Source organism: Stenella coeruleoalba (genome assembly GCF_951394435.1).
Source record: "Stenella coeruleoalba genome assembly, chromosome: 1".
In the NCBI taxonomy this organism is placed as follows: Eukaryota; Metazoa; Chordata; class Mammalia; order Artiodactyla; family Delphinidae; genus Stenella; species Stenella coeruleoalba.
Genome location: NC_137169.1, coordinates 148,361,591 through 148,380,002, shown reverse-complemented (window position 1 = coordinate 148,380,002; position 18,412 = coordinate 148,361,591). Strand labels below are relative to the sequence as shown.

At 37.3% G+C, this 18,412-nt stretch overlaps 1 protein-coding gene across 3 annotated transcripts; it reads right to left on the bottom strand.

Annotated features, from left to right (window-relative positions):
- Positions 1 to 2,173: 2,173 nt before the first annotated feature.
- Positions 2,174 to 18,308, bottom strand: TFB2M (transcription factor B2, mitochondrial). 3 transcript variants are annotated; one of them, XM_079929582.1, is made up of 9 exons: positions 18,169 to 18,297; positions 17,853 to 17,965; positions 17,070 to 17,158; positions 13,519 to 13,672; positions 13,038 to 13,186; positions 10,627 to 10,716; positions 7,824 to 7,886; positions 4,540 to 4,691; positions 2,174 to 2,862 (listed from the first exon to the last, which is right to left on the bottom strand). In XM_079929582.1, the coding sequence occupies exons 1-9, from the start codon at positions 18,222 to 18,224 to the stop codon at positions 2,685 to 2,687; spliced, it is 1,044 nt and encodes a 347-aa protein (XP_079785708.1). In that variant the 5' UTR covers positions 18,225 to 18,297; the 3' UTR covers positions 2,174 to 2,684. The 3 variants fall into 3 exon arrangements, with proteins under 3 accessions (XP_079785708.1, XP_079785706.1, XP_079785707.1); XM_079929580.1 differs by having other exon boundaries at positions 17,853 to 18,308; XM_079929581.1 differs by lacking the exon at positions 7,824 to 7,886 and having other exon boundaries at positions 17,853 to 18,308.
- Positions 18,309 to 18,412: the final 104 nt, after the last annotated feature.

Below are 18,412 nucleotides of genomic sequence, written 5' to 3'. Positions count from 1 at the left end.
ACAAAAGATCCCCACACGCTGCAACAAAGATCTCATGTGCTGCAACAAAGATCCTGCGTGCCACAACTAAGAACCAACGCAGCCAAATAAATAAATTTTTTTTAAAACGAGTTGAGGACTTCCCTGGTGGCACAGCGGTTGAGAATCCACCTGCCAGTGCAGGGGACACGGGTTCGATCCCTGGTGCAGGAAGATCACTGCAATGAGAAGCCTGCACACAACGGAGGGGTGGCCTCTGCCTGCCGCAACTGGAGATAGCCTGTGCATCAGTGAAGACCCGACGCAGGCTCAGTAGTTGCAGCATGAAGGCTTAGTTGCCCCGTGGCATGTGGGATCTTGGTTCCCCAACCAGGGATCAAACCCACATCCCCTGCATTGGAAGGCAGATTCTTAGGCACTGGACCACAAAGGAAGTCCCCATACTCGACCCTTTATCTAGGCTAAGAGCAAAATGTGCTTCTCTTGTACTTTGATCCCATTCCTTTTCTTATGAACATCAGTTAATCCTTCTGAGCTATATTTAATATGTCTTTCTCAGCTGACTTCATTCTTGTAACCTAGTAACATGTTTAAATGTCTCATCTTAAAAAAAATAAACTAAGAAATATAGGAACCCATCTCCCAACTCTGAATTCTCTTTTTTCTTGCCTTACACAGCCAAGGTTATTACAAATCATACACTCCCACCATCAGGGTTCTGCCTACACCCCCTATTTGAAAGTGGCCTGACCTACTGATTGCTAATGATATTGGCTGTAAATTTTTAGTTAACTTAATTGGCCTTTCCAGAGAGTTCAGTTCCTATTGATGCCTCTGGGTTTTTACTGTGTAACAAGGCTACCTTTAATTCGAAATTCTTGGGGCACCTGACTGCTACCATGAGCAACTACCCCCACATATTAAGCTTCATTAATTACTCATATCTTTCAGTGAATAGACAACTGTAAATTCGTTTTTTTTAAACTCTAGTTTTTTGAATGCAGAATGAAGAGCACAGAGGTCTCTGGCTACCTATATATGAGGGAGTGGGGGAAGATAATGCATTACACCAACACTTATAACTACCACTGTCAAGTTTCTACACTAAGCCCTTTTTCGTAAATGATTTACTCCTGACAAGAACCCTAATATATGCCACTATTACCCATTAGGAAGCCAAGGCCTTAGAAGAAACTATGGTGAAATAAATGTTTTAGAAAGTTAATATAGCAGTAATAAACAAGATGTATTGGAAGATGAGAGAGAGGTAGTTAAGAAGTCCCAGGAGAAATTTAGGCCTAAGGCATCGGATTGAGAAGACAGAATGACATTATAAAGATTAGGCAGATTATGTAATGGCAGGATAGGAATTACAAGAGAAAAAAGGATTTAGGGCTTCCCTGGTGGTGCAGTGGTTAAGAATCCACCTGCCAATGCAGGGGATGTGGGTTTGATCCCTGGTCGGGGAACCAAGATCCCACATGCCACGGGGCAACTAAGCCTTCACGCCGCAACTACTGAGCCTGCGCTCTAGAGCCCGCGAGCCACAACTACTGAAGTTCACGGGCCTGGAGCCCGTGCTCCGCAACAAGAGAAGCCACTGCAGTGAGAAGCCAGCAGGCCGGAACAAAGAGCAGCCCCCGCTTGATGCAACTAGAGAAAGCCCGCGCGCAGCACCAAAGACCCAACAAAGCCAAAAAAATTAAAAAACAAACAAACAAGGATTCAGAGTTTCTAGCTGGACTGAACTGTGAACCAAGGACAACAGTAGGGACGTTGGGAAGAACTGGTTTGGCTAAGTGTTATTAAAAACACACGCCTTACAAAGAGTTACTAATAATATGCCTTAGGTATTATGAAGTGTTATAACAGCAAAGAAATCTAACAGAGATTAGATGTCTCAGGTAAAATCTAGTAGCTTCTTCAAAGAGCTAAGAAAATAAATATTCTTAATTCCATTTAGGTTCATGTAAAGGTCTAACTTCAGATGAACTTTCTTGATGGAATGAAAATGCATGAGAGTTTTGAATAACACAGACTGAATTACTCACTGAAAGTATATTGACTATAAGTGACGGAATTTAAAGTGAATAAGTTAGGGTCAATTTTATGTTTGAACAGATAGGCACAAAATCTTATTACTTAAAATATTTTAATTTCTAAAAAAATTTAAACCATATTAAAATTTAAATAATTTCATTGTACAGTACTTGATAATACATTTCAACAAACTGAAAAGTAAAAAAACCCACTAAATCAGTTTACTTTCCAAGTTTAATTACGTACAAACTCTTCTGCTCCCCCAGGAGGATATAAAAATCGACAGTGAAAATGGAATATTTAAGTATAATGTAAGATATTTGGCCAAAAGAATTTCTAAAACTAAATTTCATCTGCTAATACCCTATAACTACCAGTATGCTTATAGCAGATAGGAATTTAAAACAAAACAAATCCAATTTGATCAAATCCACAATTAACTGAAGTTTTCCTTTTATTCAGTTTGAATAAAATAGCAGCCATTATTTTATCCAATACAGTAATGGTATCAATGGCACAAGAATTGATCCGCCTAGCTGTGCAAAACAAGAACAGTTATCTTCTGTTGAAAGGATGTGAGTTTTTCAAACTCAGTTCTTTTTCATTTGTGCCATAATTTCCAAATAAATAAACAGCTCCAGTTAATGTCTTATCAGTCCACTTCTCTATATGATTACATCTTCCATGAAGTCATCATATAGCCACTTATAGTTATCATCTTTGGAACACTCTATGGTTTCAAAAAGGTGCTGAAAGTCTTCAGGGTACATATCTATTACTTTCACATCTTTATTTTTTTTAATTTGCTTCAATATATGCATTGCATCAATTGGACTCAATGAACTGCAAAATAAATACAAAGTAAATGTGCTTAATTCTTTATCATAACAACTGTCAGTTAATATTGATAGAGGTGGCTTCTAAGCCCAATTTAAAATGCCTAACTTATTATATATAATTAATCTTATTCAGTTTAATAGCCTGCCTATTATATATAGCTTTAACTATGTCTATTCCTAAAGTTCCATGGCTTGCCTGTAATGAAAAGAGCTGATTTAGGCTTTAACATGTTCTCATCAGTTCTTAGGCAAATTCTAGTTTAACATTGCCCTTAAAAATTCTTTTGCCTGGGCTTCCCTGGTGGCGCAGCGGTTGGGAGTCTGCCTGCCGATGCAGGGGACACGGGTTTGTGCCCCGGTCCAGGAAGATCCCACATGCTGCAGAGTGGCTGGGCCCGTAAGCCATGGCCGCTGAGCCTGTGCGTCCAGAGCCTGTGCTCCACAACGGGAGAGGCCACAACAGTGAGAGGCCCGCATACCGCAAAAAAAAAAAAAAAAAAAAAAAAAAAACAAAATTCTTCTGTCTACATTTCATCTTTTAATTCTCTTTGCAAAAATATTCTTAACTCTATTTAGGTTCATGTAAAAGTTTAATAAGTGAACACTTAGGTTCATGTAAAAGTTTAATAAACAGCAGGAACTACTGTTTGTTTTCAGAAGAGGAAATAATTTTCACATTTTTATGTAACAATTACTGTGAATAAATTATAAAGCAGAAAACTGCCTTATTCTTTTAGCCTAGCAAGAAACGACCAGTGAGCCTCTGACAATAACAAGTAAACAACTGTACTAAAATATTTTGGTGGAAAATATTTCCAATACTTTTTGACTGTGAATGGAATCTTGGTCACAGCTGTAAACATCCTTTCAATCCACAGGCTCTCCAAGGCAATTCTTAACATTTTAAATCACAGTTTATCATACGTGTATTCCTTAATTTCCTACACTCCTGATAAGATGAAAAACAGATGACTTTTATGGGTCTACTGCCACTTTTAACATTTATTTTTACATAAATATTGTTCAATCAGCAGCTCATTCAGAGTTATACATTAAATGATGATCAAATTAATTAAAATGATTATTTATTTTGCCCATCCTCTGACAGTACTTTGAATGACTATGGGCTGATGAGTACATGGTAAAATGCATAACTTCCAGAACTGTACACATCAGCCCTACGTAAAAATTATATAGATACAAAGCAGGCAGTAACAGTATAATTTTTATAAGGCTTTAGGTAGAAACATAGAATTTGATCCAGAGCAGGACTAGGGTGGTATAATGATCTGTGCCTACTTTGCCTAGGAAACAGAACCACTAACGACAGGCAATGACAAGAGGTGGATGGTGGGTATGCTGCCACTAATGCCGGGGCAAGCAGCCAGTTCTTCATGTAGTTAAATTAATCCTGACAAAGATAAAACAAATTGTAGGCATCCCTGGTTGTTTTTTCAAAGAAGGGAAAAAAAATTAAGCTCAGGAGATTATGTGGAAAATATATTTTCCTCAAAATGTATACCGGCGAGAATGAAGTATTTTGTACAAATAGATGAGTGAAAACATGGTACCTCACTGTTAATGAAGATATAAAAAATATAAAAAACAAAGCTCTAACATGAAAGTACAATTCGCACATTAAGTTCCTACTTTTATATTTGCTTTTATTTTTCTTACTTACTGTAAATGGTCTATTAGCTTGGCATTGCGTTTCATAAAACACTGCCTTAACATGTGAAAAAACACATCGTAATTAAAAGGTGTTAAGGTTCCTGCAAATAAATTCCTATGAGGAGTCAGTTGAATAAAACACAGGTTTTGTTCTAATGATTCCTGCAGAGAAAGGAAAATAAAATGTGTTAGTCATAAAATATTGCCAGTGCCAGACATTGTTCACTTACGCATTCAAGCTACCTTTTTGAAGAGGCAATCACAATACACCCTGCGTGTCCCTATAGGTTATTTTTGGATGTGACAAGAATGCAAGGCCCCAACTGCTCTTAACCTGGGCCATTCCTCAGGGTTGTTTGCAGTGAGTCACCTTGGGGGATGAGATAATGTCTCTCTATAGACTGACATTAATGTTTGCTAAAGAGAGGTGGATTCCCCCAGCTCTGTGTTCCTCAGCTGCAGTGCAAACCCACTGCATGCACACCACACAACTACGCAATATCATATTATTCCACAGGACACAGGAGTCTGTGTCTTTGCCCAGCACCCATGAAACAGTAACAGCTTATTAACTTATAAGCAGGGAAAAATGAAATCCTAAACGTGACACTAGCATATGCTGAGTCTCTTCTGTATTTGAGGCATTAACACCAGATCCTAAGCATAAAAAAAATTATTGCCGGGCTTCCCTGGTGGCGCAGTGGTTGAGAGTCCGCCTGCCGATGCAGGGGACAGGGGTTCATGCCCCAGTCTGGGAAGATCCCACATGCCGCGGAGCGGCTGGGCCCGTGAGCCATGGCTGCTGAGCCTGCACGTCTGGAGCCTGTGCTCCACAACGGGAGAGGCCACAGCAGTGAGAGGCCCGCGTACTGCAAAAAAAAAAATTATTGCCTTATAATTTTTAATTGGATTTTTAAAAAATATAGGGTTAGCAAACTATGGTACATGGCCTGCCTGTTTCTGTATAATATGGAGCTCAGAACAGTTTTTACATTTATAAAGGATTCTTAAAAAAACAAACAAACAACAACAAACCCACAAAGAATATGGGACCTGCAAAGCATAAAATATTTACTCTCTGGCCCTTTACACAAAAAGTTTGCCAACCTGCTTTAGTATATAGTATTATACAGGTTAAAATAAAAACTGTATGTGACTTGATGTAACATTAAGATGTTTTTTCCTCTAAAATTATTCCTCAGAACAGAGGGAGCTTTATGTTTGAGTTCTTAGGAAAGCTCACGTATTAGCTAGTAACCCCTTATTTACTTTATAATAAATACCTATGTATATACATATTTAAACATAAATACTGTTTGTGGAAGACATGTTGGCCAAAAAAAATTTCAATCAATTCTGGTTTCTAGTTTTGAATTCCTGTAGCTGAAGAAATTAGTAAAAAAGGAAGGCAATAAAATTTTAACATATTTAGCAACTATCAATTAGGGAGGGGAATAACCTCACAATTGATAGCATTATATGTTGTTAACAAGTCTTTTGAAGGTGACTTTATTTTTTATTTATTTTTTAAAATATATTTATTTACAGTAGTTGTGGCTCACGGGCTCTGGAGTGCAGGCTCAGTAGTTGTGGCGCACAGGCTTAGTTGCTCTGCAGCATGTGGGATCTTCCTGAACCAGGGCTTGAACCCCTGTCCCCTGAACTGGCAGGCGGATTCTTATCCACTGTGCCACCAGGGAAGTCCCTTGAAGGTGACTTTAAACAGCATCTTGTAAATAGATTTGGAGTTACAGATATAGGTTTACTTGATAAGTAGGGAAAAAACAACTTTCCTGATGTTCAACAAATGGTTATATGTAGCTTAGGAAAAAAGTTCCAGTGACAGCACAAAAACATGGCTTCAAAAAAGTATAAACCTCAAACCACTTGGATGGAAATGAAGATCATGTGCTTTAAAAAACTGTTAAATATCTAAAAGCGCTTCTGTAACAATTATGAACACACCGACATCAGACGTGAAATATCTGAATAAAATTTTCTCTTAAAACATAACATTTGGTTATTTCATTTTCATCCCTAAAAGTTTATACATTTATGTCGGCCAAAAAAGTGTTTTAGCTTTTGACACTGTCATTGAGAAAATGGGAAAGTGTCCTATATGCAGGGTTATTAATTTCAGGGTCATTTGGATAAATTCCTACTGGTATCAAGCCAAAATGTATTACCCCTATTCTGTTTTGTGAGGCTACATAAGTTACGTTTATGGATAGTCAAACAGAACTAAAATCACAATGATCACTGATTATTCTAAAATCAGAATATTTCTAAATTGATAGTTTTCCTTTAGCGGCAAGAGCGAGAAAAAAACCAAAGTAGTAAGCAATGGGAAAGTCAGACTGAACTAATACGCTGAGATTAGGGAATCATTAGCATTTAATCCTGAAGTGGAACTTCTGAATTGAGTCCGAAAATTGTTTTTAAAACTTCAGCTACTTTATTACAACTTCACTATAAGTAGCCCTATATAATCTAAATGGAGGATCACTCTATAACATAATCTCTTTGGTTCTTTATGAAGGGAAAAAATAAACAAAAATTAAAGCCCAACCCCTAGGGTAAGAAACAAGATGTACCTGTTAGTGAAATAAACCATTATAAGTAGTAACATTATATATATGATTTATTAATAAGGTATAAAATCTTGTTTTCAGTTTATCAAATTAGATGAATAAACATTTTAATATTCATGTGTTTTCCAAATTTGAGAGGTATTTTCATTTCAAAAGTTAAAAATAGAAGTCAGGGGCTTCCCTGGTGGTGCAGTGGTTAAGAATCCACCTGCCAATACAGGGAACATGGGTTCGAGCCCTGGTCCAGGAAGATCCCACAGGCTGCAACTAAGCCCATGCACCACAACTGCTGAAGCCCGTGCGCCTAGAGCCTGTGCTCCGCAACAAGAGAAGCCACTGCAATGAGCAGCCCGCGCACGGCAACAAAGAGTAGCCCCCACTCACCACAACTAGAGAAAGCCCGCATGCAGCAAAGAAGACCCAACGCAGCCAAAAATAAATAAATAAATTTATATATTAAAAAAAAGTCAGAATCTGTGTTTAAGTCTATTACTATGCTAGCATTCATTGTATAAACAGCTGAAAAATATAACTCCCTTCCAAAATAATTTGAATATATTAAAATCAATAAGATATGTTTAAAAATTTTTCTAGATATTCTAAAATTAAAAATTTAAATAAATACAGAATACCAGATAATGCAAAAGAAAACAAAGACTGTTACATTAGAGGAAAAAAGGGAAAGGTATTCATTCGTTCTTACCCTATGCTTTTGCTTTGCCAGCTGCCCATTTGCGGTATATGTGCCAAATGATAAGCAAGACTCCTTGAGTGAAGATAAACAAAAAGAAAACATTTCTTTCAGTTCTCTTTGTGCAAAGTGCCCCACATTATTACTGCCTTTAAAATTGTCTTGCCTAAACAACATAATGAATTAAAGCCAAGTCTCCAGTCTAACTGAATGTAAGAAAAACAACATGTGACAGTTAAATCATATACATTTCTCTTCTCTCTCATTTTTTTTGGATAAAGAAAAGGGGAGTCAAAGGTCTAGCCAAATACTGGTAACTCTATTACTTGCTTAGATAAAAGAGAGTTGCCCTTAATATAATTATGCAAATACATTCTAAAGTTATTTTTAATAGCCAGCATATTACAGTCACAATCAGTTTAGGGTCTATCAGATCAATTACGGGGATGTTTTTGCCCTACCTTAGTGGAAAAACCACTGATATGAATATGCTGGGACATGTAAGGAGATAGACAAAGAAACTTGTGTCAATTTTTAAAAGGATCATTGCTTTCTTGTATCTAACTTTTGTACATACAATTTTGTATGTGAAGCAATTTTAAAAGATGACCCAACTGAAAAATTATTGTGTGTGTGTGTGTGTATAAACACATATACACACATTAAATTCCAAAATAACAGCATTTGACACAGACTTAAAAGACTAAAACTTATAATATTGGATGTAAGGTCAGAAACGATGATTTATTACTAATTGCAGTGGCAACTGACGTAGAATGAAAAATGCAATTGTTGCTCATCTGTGAAACTCCCAGCAGGTCCAGGAATGTCACTAAGTGGACAGCAGGCACTGCAGCTTCCCCCCACACTTGGTCTATCCACAGCAGTTTAGGGCACTGCAGTGGGCACAGAGAAGACCTCACTCCCATCTACCAAACCCACAGGAGAGGAAGACCTGCAAGACCTTGGGAATTGGATTCAACAACAGACCATCCAGTAGTAGATATATAATGCACAAATGTTAAAAATGCTGGGTCTAGAAAGACCTCTCCTTTCTGGAGGTTAATACATGGCAAAACTCAATATAGGGCTTTTGAAAACAAATACTGCAGAAAAAGAAAACTGTCCTGAAAGCTGAGGTCCTCAGAGGGCCTTCTATCAAGAAACTAGCCAAAAGCCAGGAAGAGAGAACTGAGATGAAAAGCCAACAGAATGAGAGGAGATCAGTGGGGTTAAGAAGGATTTTAGGGAAACCAAGAACTACAGTACCAAGATTACAATATGTAGTATAGGCAGAAAGCAGGGTCAGTGCCATGAAGGCTAAATGTGAAAAAGATTTCTGGGAATACAGAAAAAGGATGTATCTTTTCTGTATCTTTCAGATACGAAAGACAAGGAACAGAGAGAGCCAACCTAAGAACCTGATACATTCTGGAGGAAAAAAACCAGAATCGGAACAAAAGCTAAAATCAAATGAGATAACATTCTAACAACTAAGTATGCACTGAAGGTCTTAATGTGTTCCTGGACAAAAGCAATGAAGAGACTACATAGAGGAAACACTCTTTTAAAATTAAACCAATATATCCTTGGAAGAACAAGGGCTCATAAAATATACAAACATAGGGCTTCCCTGGTGGTGCAGTGGTTGAGAGTCCGCCTGCCGATGCAGGGGACATGGTTTTGTGCCCTGGTCCGGGAAGATCCCACATGCCGCGGAGCGGCTGGGCCTGTGAGTCATGGCTGCTAAGCCTGCGCGTCCAGAGCCTGTGCTCCGCAACGGGAGAGGCCACAACAGTGAGAGGCCCGCGTACCGCAAAAAAAACAAAAAACAAAAAACAAACATATTCTGTATAAAAACAATTTGATATATACTCTAGTCTACTAAAATAAAAAAAAGAGAATGGGTAAATTATGGTATGAAAGAAATGGTATTTATTGTTTTTTTCTTATGCTTTTAGGCCTCTATTAAAAATGGCAGACACACACACACACACACACACACACGCACACAAAATGGTAGATACTAGTCTCATGTGGCTACTGAACATGTGAAATGTGTCCAGTCTGAATTGGTTGTAAGTGTAAAATATACAATGGATTTTTAGTACACAAAAAAGAATGTAAATTATGTAATAACTAATTTAAAAATATTACACACTGAAATAATGTTTTGAATTGAGAAGATTCAATAAAACATAATATTAAAATTAATTTCACCTGTTTCTTTTTTACTTTCCGTAACCTGGCGACTAAAAAAAATGTAAAACTACATATGTGGCTTGCATTGTCTTCCTATTAGACAACTCTGATCTTGCCTAAGGAAATAAACTAAAAAGGGGAATGCTCTATAATGAGGTATTATAATCATTAAAAACTTAATTTATAAAAACTTATTATATAGTCTTAAAAACTTAAGAAAAATGTTTAGATAGAAGGGAAAAAAAATCTTATAATTAACTATTAGCTATTAAATAAAAAAATAATATAATCTCCTCTACACAAAAAAGAAAAAACAGGAAAAATAAAAGACTAAAATTATGCCACAAACAACAATAGTGACCTCTGGGTGGTAGCACTGTAGTGATCATTTTTTAAATTCTTTTCTTTCTTTAACATGTCTCACATTTTTACACTGAGAATATATTAGTTTTACAATGAGAGAAATATATAAATATTTGTGACAGAAAAACATCAGAATAGTGCTCTATTATCTTAAACACTTGGAAAAACAATAAAATTAATCTGGTCACAGAAATACAGCCTCTGAAAAACCATGAAGTTCTTTGTTGAAATTTAGAAGGATTTTACTCACTGTATGCAGGAGCTTAATCCCACAAGCTATTTGACAGAGCACACTTAATGCTTGATATAAGCTTGGATTTTGGGGATTTGCCATTATTTTCTAGAAAAAGGAAAACAGAAGTTACATGTTATACATAGCTATAGCCAATCAGTCAAAATCATATGTCAGATCTTAATACCTTAATGATATCTAGAAATGAAAGAAAATTAGAATTAAATGCAGAATCTTAACCATTTCAAAGAAAAGAAAGTCTTCTTAAACTTTCATATTGAAATATATCATCATGTACACTTAAAATATAATGTATTTGAGACTGATTTCCTTTAACCATATCACCTATCAGGGCAAATTCTCATTAAACAAAAAGTGACACAGAAGTGTATAATTACTGTGGTGAAGGGTAAGTGTGATAGAAACGTGCATTAGCTGGGCTATTAAATTTTGAGTCAAGAATTACTTAGGCTGACACTTGAGGATCAGAGGTACCTCACTGAATGAAAGGGCACTACAGAGAGAGAAAACCAAATGTGAAAAGGTCCATGGTAAAAGAAACATTAGAACATTCTACTAGTAGCAAGATGAAACCTGACGAAGCATTTCCTATTTCTCTTCCTTTCATTCCTTCATGTATGCACACAGCCTCAAGGTTCTGAGTCCCCTACTCTCTTCCAGGGACAGTCACTATTTACTTACTATTTGGATCTTGGTAAGTAAATCATCCTTTCATCTCTTGCTTTCATCTCCCGCCGCCCCCCATCTCAACCCATAGTTCTCTTATATACAAATAAGCATTTCCAGTTATCTTGGATTATAAGATTAGTAACATGAAGCATTCTGGGCAGCAAAGAAACATAACTCTCAAGGACTTCAGGAAGCCCTTTGATTTCAAAGAACAAAAAGTCTAAAACCCTATGTTCACTACAGCATTATTCACAACAGCCGAGAAAGGTATATAACCTCAGTGTCCACTGGTAGATGAATGGATAAAGAAGATGTATATGTTTTACATATACATATATACACACACATATAACTCAGCCATAAAAATGAATGAAATCTTGCCATTTTTGACAACATGGATAGATCTAGAGAGTATTATGCTACGCGAAATAAGTCAGACAAAGGAAGATAAATAAATATGATTTCACTTATATGTGGAATCTAAAAAACAAAACAAATGAACAAACATAAGAACAGAAACAGTCACAGATAGAGACAACAGAAGGTTGCTAGAGATGAGGGGGTGGGGGAATAAGTGAAACAGATGACAGAGATTATGAGGCACAATCTTCCAGTTACAAAATAAATGAATCAGGGGGATGAAATGTACAGTGTGGGAAATAGTCAATAATAATATAATATCTTTGTATGATGACAGATGGTAATATATAAACATGTCATCATTTTGTAATATACAGACATATCAAATCACCATGTTGTATAGCAGGAACTAACACAATGTTTAGGTCAATTATATTTCAAAAAACAAACTCATAGAAAAAAATCACATTTGTGGTTACCAGAGGCAGGGGTGGAGGGGAGAGGGAACTGAATGAATGTGGTCAAAAGGTACAAACGTCCTGTTTTGTACTGTACAACTACATAATTAACACTGTGGTATGTTACATATGAAAGTCGTTAGAGAGTAAATCCTAAGAGTTCTCATCACAAGGAGAAATATTTTTTAATTTTGTATCTATATGAGATGATGGATGTTCACCACATTTATGATGGCAATCATTTCATGATGTATGGAAGTCAAAACATTGTACTATATACCTTAAACTTATACAGTGCAACATGTCAATTATATCCATTGACGGAAATGGATAAACAAAAGGTGGTGGGGTGGTGTCTAATTATATAATGGAATATTATTCAGCCTTAACAAGGAATGACATTCTGACACATGCTACAACTTGGATGAACCCTAAAGACAGTATGCTAAGTGAAATAAGCCAGACACAAAGTGGAATACTGTATGATTCCATTTACATGAGGTATATAGAATAGTCAAATTCATAGAAACAGAAAATAAAACAGTGGTTACCAGGGGCACAGGGGCGGGGGGGGAGATGGGGAATTAATGTTTAATGGGTACAGAGTTTCAGTATGGAATGATAAAAAGTTCTGAGAATAGATGGATGGTAATAATAGTTGTACCACAATGTGAATGTACTTAATGCCACTGAACTGTACACTTAAAATAGTTAAAATGGTAAACTTTATGTTATATATATTTTATCACACAGAAAACCTTTTAAAAAATAATACCTAAAGAATGCTCTATAGAAATTTAAAAACAACCTTAGTACTCTCAAATATCATGAGCCCAAATTAAAATCACACAGATTAAGACTACTCTGAGAAAAATCGCAGAACATTTAAAACAAAAAATTAGGTACTTATTAATAACCTACCCGGCATTCCTTTTCACTAATAAACAAGTTTAGTTCTAGTCGTCCATATTTATATATAGAAGTACAGGAATACAGGTCATGTAAAAGTTTCCAAAGTGCACTTCTCTCATTTTTAGGTGGTAAGATCCCAATTGCTTTTAAAGGTGCACCTGTTAAGAATACAAGCAAAAATATTTAAATAAATTCTTAACACTTTTTTCCTACGACCATATTTTACTGAGTCAAATTAGGTTAACAAACTATATTACTTTAAGGTTATTTCGAGCAAAACTAGGCCTTAGCATCTTTCCTTGATCTGGAACTTGGCTTCCACAAAACTGCTGATTGTATCTAGGTGAGGGAAAAGCCATATTCAACTTAAGAGCAACCACCCATAAACTGTGTAATATAAACATGTACACACATCTCAACAAATCTGGTGTACTGCTAGAGGAAGCTGACAAGTTATAAGGTACTTGCTTTACTGAATGACAAAAATCACCTTTTGACCAAGGCTGTGCTTCTATTCCCAAATACTGAAAAAGCATATCTGAAGTCATAACGGGAGGTGTTAGTATTCCACGACTTCTAGGATCCAGTTTAAAGAAGTCACAGTAGACCACTTCTAGTCTTCCATTCACCTTTTTCCCTAAGGACTAAAGAGAGACAGAGAGAACATGTTTAGAAATTTCAGTGTTAGGCAGACCTTGTAACAATTCCAAGATCTACTTCAAAAAGTAATTCTTATAAAAAATATTGCTACCTCAATAAAGAGGCAAAGAAAACATTACTAACATACCCTAAAATGTAACAGTTAATAGAAATGAATTAATGTCTGAAAAGTGAATATAATATTACCAAGAAAAAGCACCCAAAATAGAAACCAACAAATTATTACATATCCTTTTACTTTCTTTACTTTATCTAAATGGTTTCTGTTATTCAGAGCTGTGATTCATCTGCTAGTCATGGGAAGATGTTTTAACAGAAAATAACAATAAAAATATTAAAGTGAAAGGCAGATAGATGCAAGAGAGCATTCCTTTTTTCCAGAACAGTTTAGTTAGTCCTTCACCAAACGAACTTAGCTCACTGTGTAGGTCACTCTCCATTTTCCTCTTAATTTTTCATTTACTTTTCGTAAAGACAGAGCCAACTATAGAAGGAAAACTCCCTGCACACTAGAAGGTGTCCAATATACCTCAATCTTTTTACTGCCCTGATGTGTTCACCTGGCAGTAGCGCTGGAGAACTTAGTAGTGAGAGGAAGTGTTAACTATAGACCCTACAAACTTAATTCGAAGTTACGAAAAACCAAATAGAAGAGAGCAAGGTTTTGATGTGCACACTGAGGTTCTCATGCACAGAAAATTCTACTGGTATTTATCAAGGTTTTAATGAATTTGCAATTTAAAGTTATGAGTTAAAAAACCTAAGTTTTCTTAACTGTTTGAATTCAACCTATAAGTATGGTTCTATTCCTAAATTTATTAAATTTTAATGATTACTTTCAAGAGGACCCTTGAAAAAAACTAGTGAAAGGAACAGACTGGAGGTAGAAACCACATATTTTTGGTCATGTTAATTTTGAGATGCCTATTAGGTGATTAAAGTGGAGATGCAGGTAGGAAGTTATAGACCTGAATACTGAAGTCCAGGCTGAAGACATAAATGTGCTGAAATAAGACACAGTTTACCACAAAAGCTGATGTCTCTTCATCTGAACACATACAGATATTTCTGCAGCAATAGTCTTCACAATTCAAATGAGATATATCATGATTTATTATTTTAGTTTTTTTTAAGATATTTTATCTTTTTTAAAAAATTGAAGTATAGTTGATTACAATACTGTGATGATTCATTATTACAGAACACAATTGGCAACATGTGTCTCTCTAGCACATCCAGATAGGAAAACAAACTGTTCCTGCTTGAAACATTGTTAATGTGAAGTCCCAGGAATTTTATCAGGGAAATGGAGTAGGGGTGAAGAGGGATTTTTTTTTAAATTAATTAATTAATTAATTTTTGGCTGCGTTGGGTCTTCATTGCTACGCGTGGGTTTTCTCTAGTTGCAGTAAGCAGGGGCTACTCTTCGTTGTGGTGCGCGGGCTTCTCATTGTGGTGGCTTCTCTTGTTGCGGAGCATGGGCTCTAGGCACACGGGCTCAGTAGTTGTGGCTCGCAGGCTCTAGAGTGCGGGCTCAGCCATTGTGGCGCATGGGCTTAGTTGCTCCACGGCGTAGGGATCTTTCTGGACCAGGAATTGAATGTGTGTCCCCTGCACTGGCAGGTGGTTTCTTATCCACTGCACCACCAAGGAAGTCCATGGGATTTTAAATTTAGATAAAAATCCAGAGTCAAGCATTATCCTTGAAAATAATTTTAGTTCTTAGGAGCAAAATTGTGAGCCTTTGGGTGGCTAGAAGCACTGTCTGCTAAGAGCACCACTTCAAGGCCCTGATTCAGGGCTGCAAAGGTTCTATATAAATGATTACTTCTCTTTTATTCTTGCAAATATACATGAATTCACACAAAACTTTGAATGGCTTTTCACTTTACAATGAGTGAAAGAACGTGTACTAATGGCTGAGCTCAAGTTACTGTTGGTGGGGAGGGGGGAATAGGGAGTTAGACGTTTAAATTTTGCACTTACATTAACAGCTTCAGAAACATTTTATGACTGATATTCCTGTAAGAAATACTGTGAGGAATTCTCTAGTCCCTAGTCACTCTATTTCATTGATTCAACTGTTTTTAAATTGAGACTACTGTTATCTTGATCTTATAGAAAAGCAACCGTTGTGTTACAGGATAACAAACTGTAAACAGAAGGACATTTTAATACCACCTTAATTATTTTGTGAACATGTAGATTAATCTTCAGAAGTACCCCCCGTTTAAAGACCAAGATAAGAGCTATTTTGTTTTTAATTTCCAGGTTGAAATTACAGATGGCTATGTTTACTAAATCACATTTCATGATCTTGAATCTTTGAATAATTTTATGGGTTCTTTTTCTCTTCATGTTTTTGGAATTCCAGCAGATTTAACATCAATTAAATAATCTGAATTCAAAAACCCTGAATTTTTTCAGTTGTAGAAAAACAACCATCTAATGTGACAGTTATATTTAAAAGAGCAGGATTTTGTATACATTTTCATCATTTTTTGTTGTCATCTTGCACTTTCAGATAACACTATTTTACATGGTTTCAGGAAGCTGGCACATGGAGGAACAGTTTCCTGAATTGAATCAAAAGATTTATAAAGGAGGGAAGAAGAGAAAGAGAACAAAAAAGAGGCTGACAATGATGCAAGGAATTTCCACTTTACTGTTATGTGAACTTGTCAGCTATACATGAAGCCAAATTCACTAAAAAATCCATTTGGATAATGCCTTTACTCCATGCAATTTATTCTGAATACACCAAACTTTTCTTGCCTCTGAAACCCTAAGTCCAGAGTTAACACAGTCCCGTTAACCTAATCTTAGCATTCCAATTAGACTCTAAGCTCACTTATCCCCTTCTAAGAAAGAAGAGGCACAGCATAGCCTGCTAATACGAGGAAACAAGCCTAGAGATACCAGTTATACATTTTGTTCAATCACCCATCTGTAGCAGAGCTAGAACCAGAAAAAAAGTCTCTGAATCCATCTTTCAGTCATTCAACAATCATTGATACTGTGTTCTAGTCACTGGGGCTAACAAGATACGGCATAGCCCCTAAAAGTGATTGTTTAAAAATAAACTGTGTGGGGCTTCCCTGGTGGCGCAGTGGTTGAGAGTCCGCCTGCCAATGCAGGGGACATAGGTTCGTGCCCCGGTCCGGGAAGATCCCACATGCCGCGGAGCGGCTGGGCCCGTGAGCCATGGCCGCTGAGCCTGCGCGTCCGGAGCCTGTGCTCCGCAACGGGAGAGGCCACAGCAGTGAGAGGCCCGCGTACCGCAAAAAAAAAAAAAAAAAAAAGTGTGCTTAATTTTACTTCCCTAAACCACTCAAAGGTAGCTGATTGAACAATAAATTATTTTTAGAAACAAAAATATACCTTCAATTGTGGAATAAAAGTCTCGTCACTTTCAAGGGCAATCACTTTGGCACCACTTTCAAGCAATGCTCGTGTCAGGATTCCAGGACCTAATGTATTAACAGAACGAAAAGTTTATTTGCAAAAGAAACAACATAATCTTTTTCAATATCAAAGAAATTAGATGTTTTACCTGTATGATATAATTTTAATTCTCACAACATTCCCAAAGTGGATATTACACTCCTGATTTACATATAAGGAAACTGCGGATTAGATACAGTCACTTGACTCCACCATCACAACTGGAACGCGGTGCTGCCTGGCTTTGAATCCATTCCGTCAAAGACCGCAAAACCTGCGCTCCTTACAATGTTTCACTACCTCTCAAGAAAAAACAAACAAACAAACAAAATAGTTGCCTCTAGCTTACCACTTACTCATAGACTCTCTGGATACTTTATCATCAAAGATATTGCCAAACCTAAACAGAACTGACTCCCCATGATAGGAAATGGTGCTTAAAAAAATTATTTTTCAGAAAGTCTATAAATCTTGTGTTCCCGGCATCCTGCTGCGGTCTATAGAAGATGCACGAAAGGGTAAGATAAAAGTTCTTTTGGGAAGATGGTGAAATCTAAGAGCATGTTTTATCAAAACAGTTTGTAAAGTGCAAACTGCTACGGAAATATCTTGTGGAGTGATGATTAACAGAGGCCATATAACCTGCTTAAAGGAAGAGGCCATGTTTTACACAGTCTGCAAAAGTGAACATCCAAGAAAATGAAGCCACGAGGGTCTCACCTGGATTGCATTCCAGGAATAGCTGGCAAGATTTTCGTTTTCCCCGTAGGATCCGCACCAAGGTCTCAGCCACTCTAGGGCTGGTTATGTACCGCTTGGTCTCTGAGCGGCATCTGTAAACACGCGAGGACGATTTTCCAAATCCCACACTGGGCATCAGGTGCGGGTAGTAGTCAGACAAGCCACGGCGGTTCCCCGCCGGGACGTCCATCAGCCTCACCGCTCCCGACTTCAAAATGCAAAAGCGCCCAGCGCGGGTCATGGCTGACAGCATCAGCCTCGAAAGAAGTCCCACCCCTGGGACCCACATTCTCACCCTCTAAGTCCTGTCCCAGTGTTACCCAGGGTCGTTACATCCTCGACGAACTCCATACAGGGTAGCCCATGTGCTACATCTCCTTGCCCCGGGTCTAGGCCGGCGGAAGTAAACAGGCCAAACTGTGCGTGCGAACGACCTCTCCATCTTGCCTTTGACGTCACTTCCGTTTCCGTACCGGCGCCGACGCCCGAGGACTGTGAGTGGACGGCCGAGGAGAGAGACGGACCATCTAGGCGGTGTC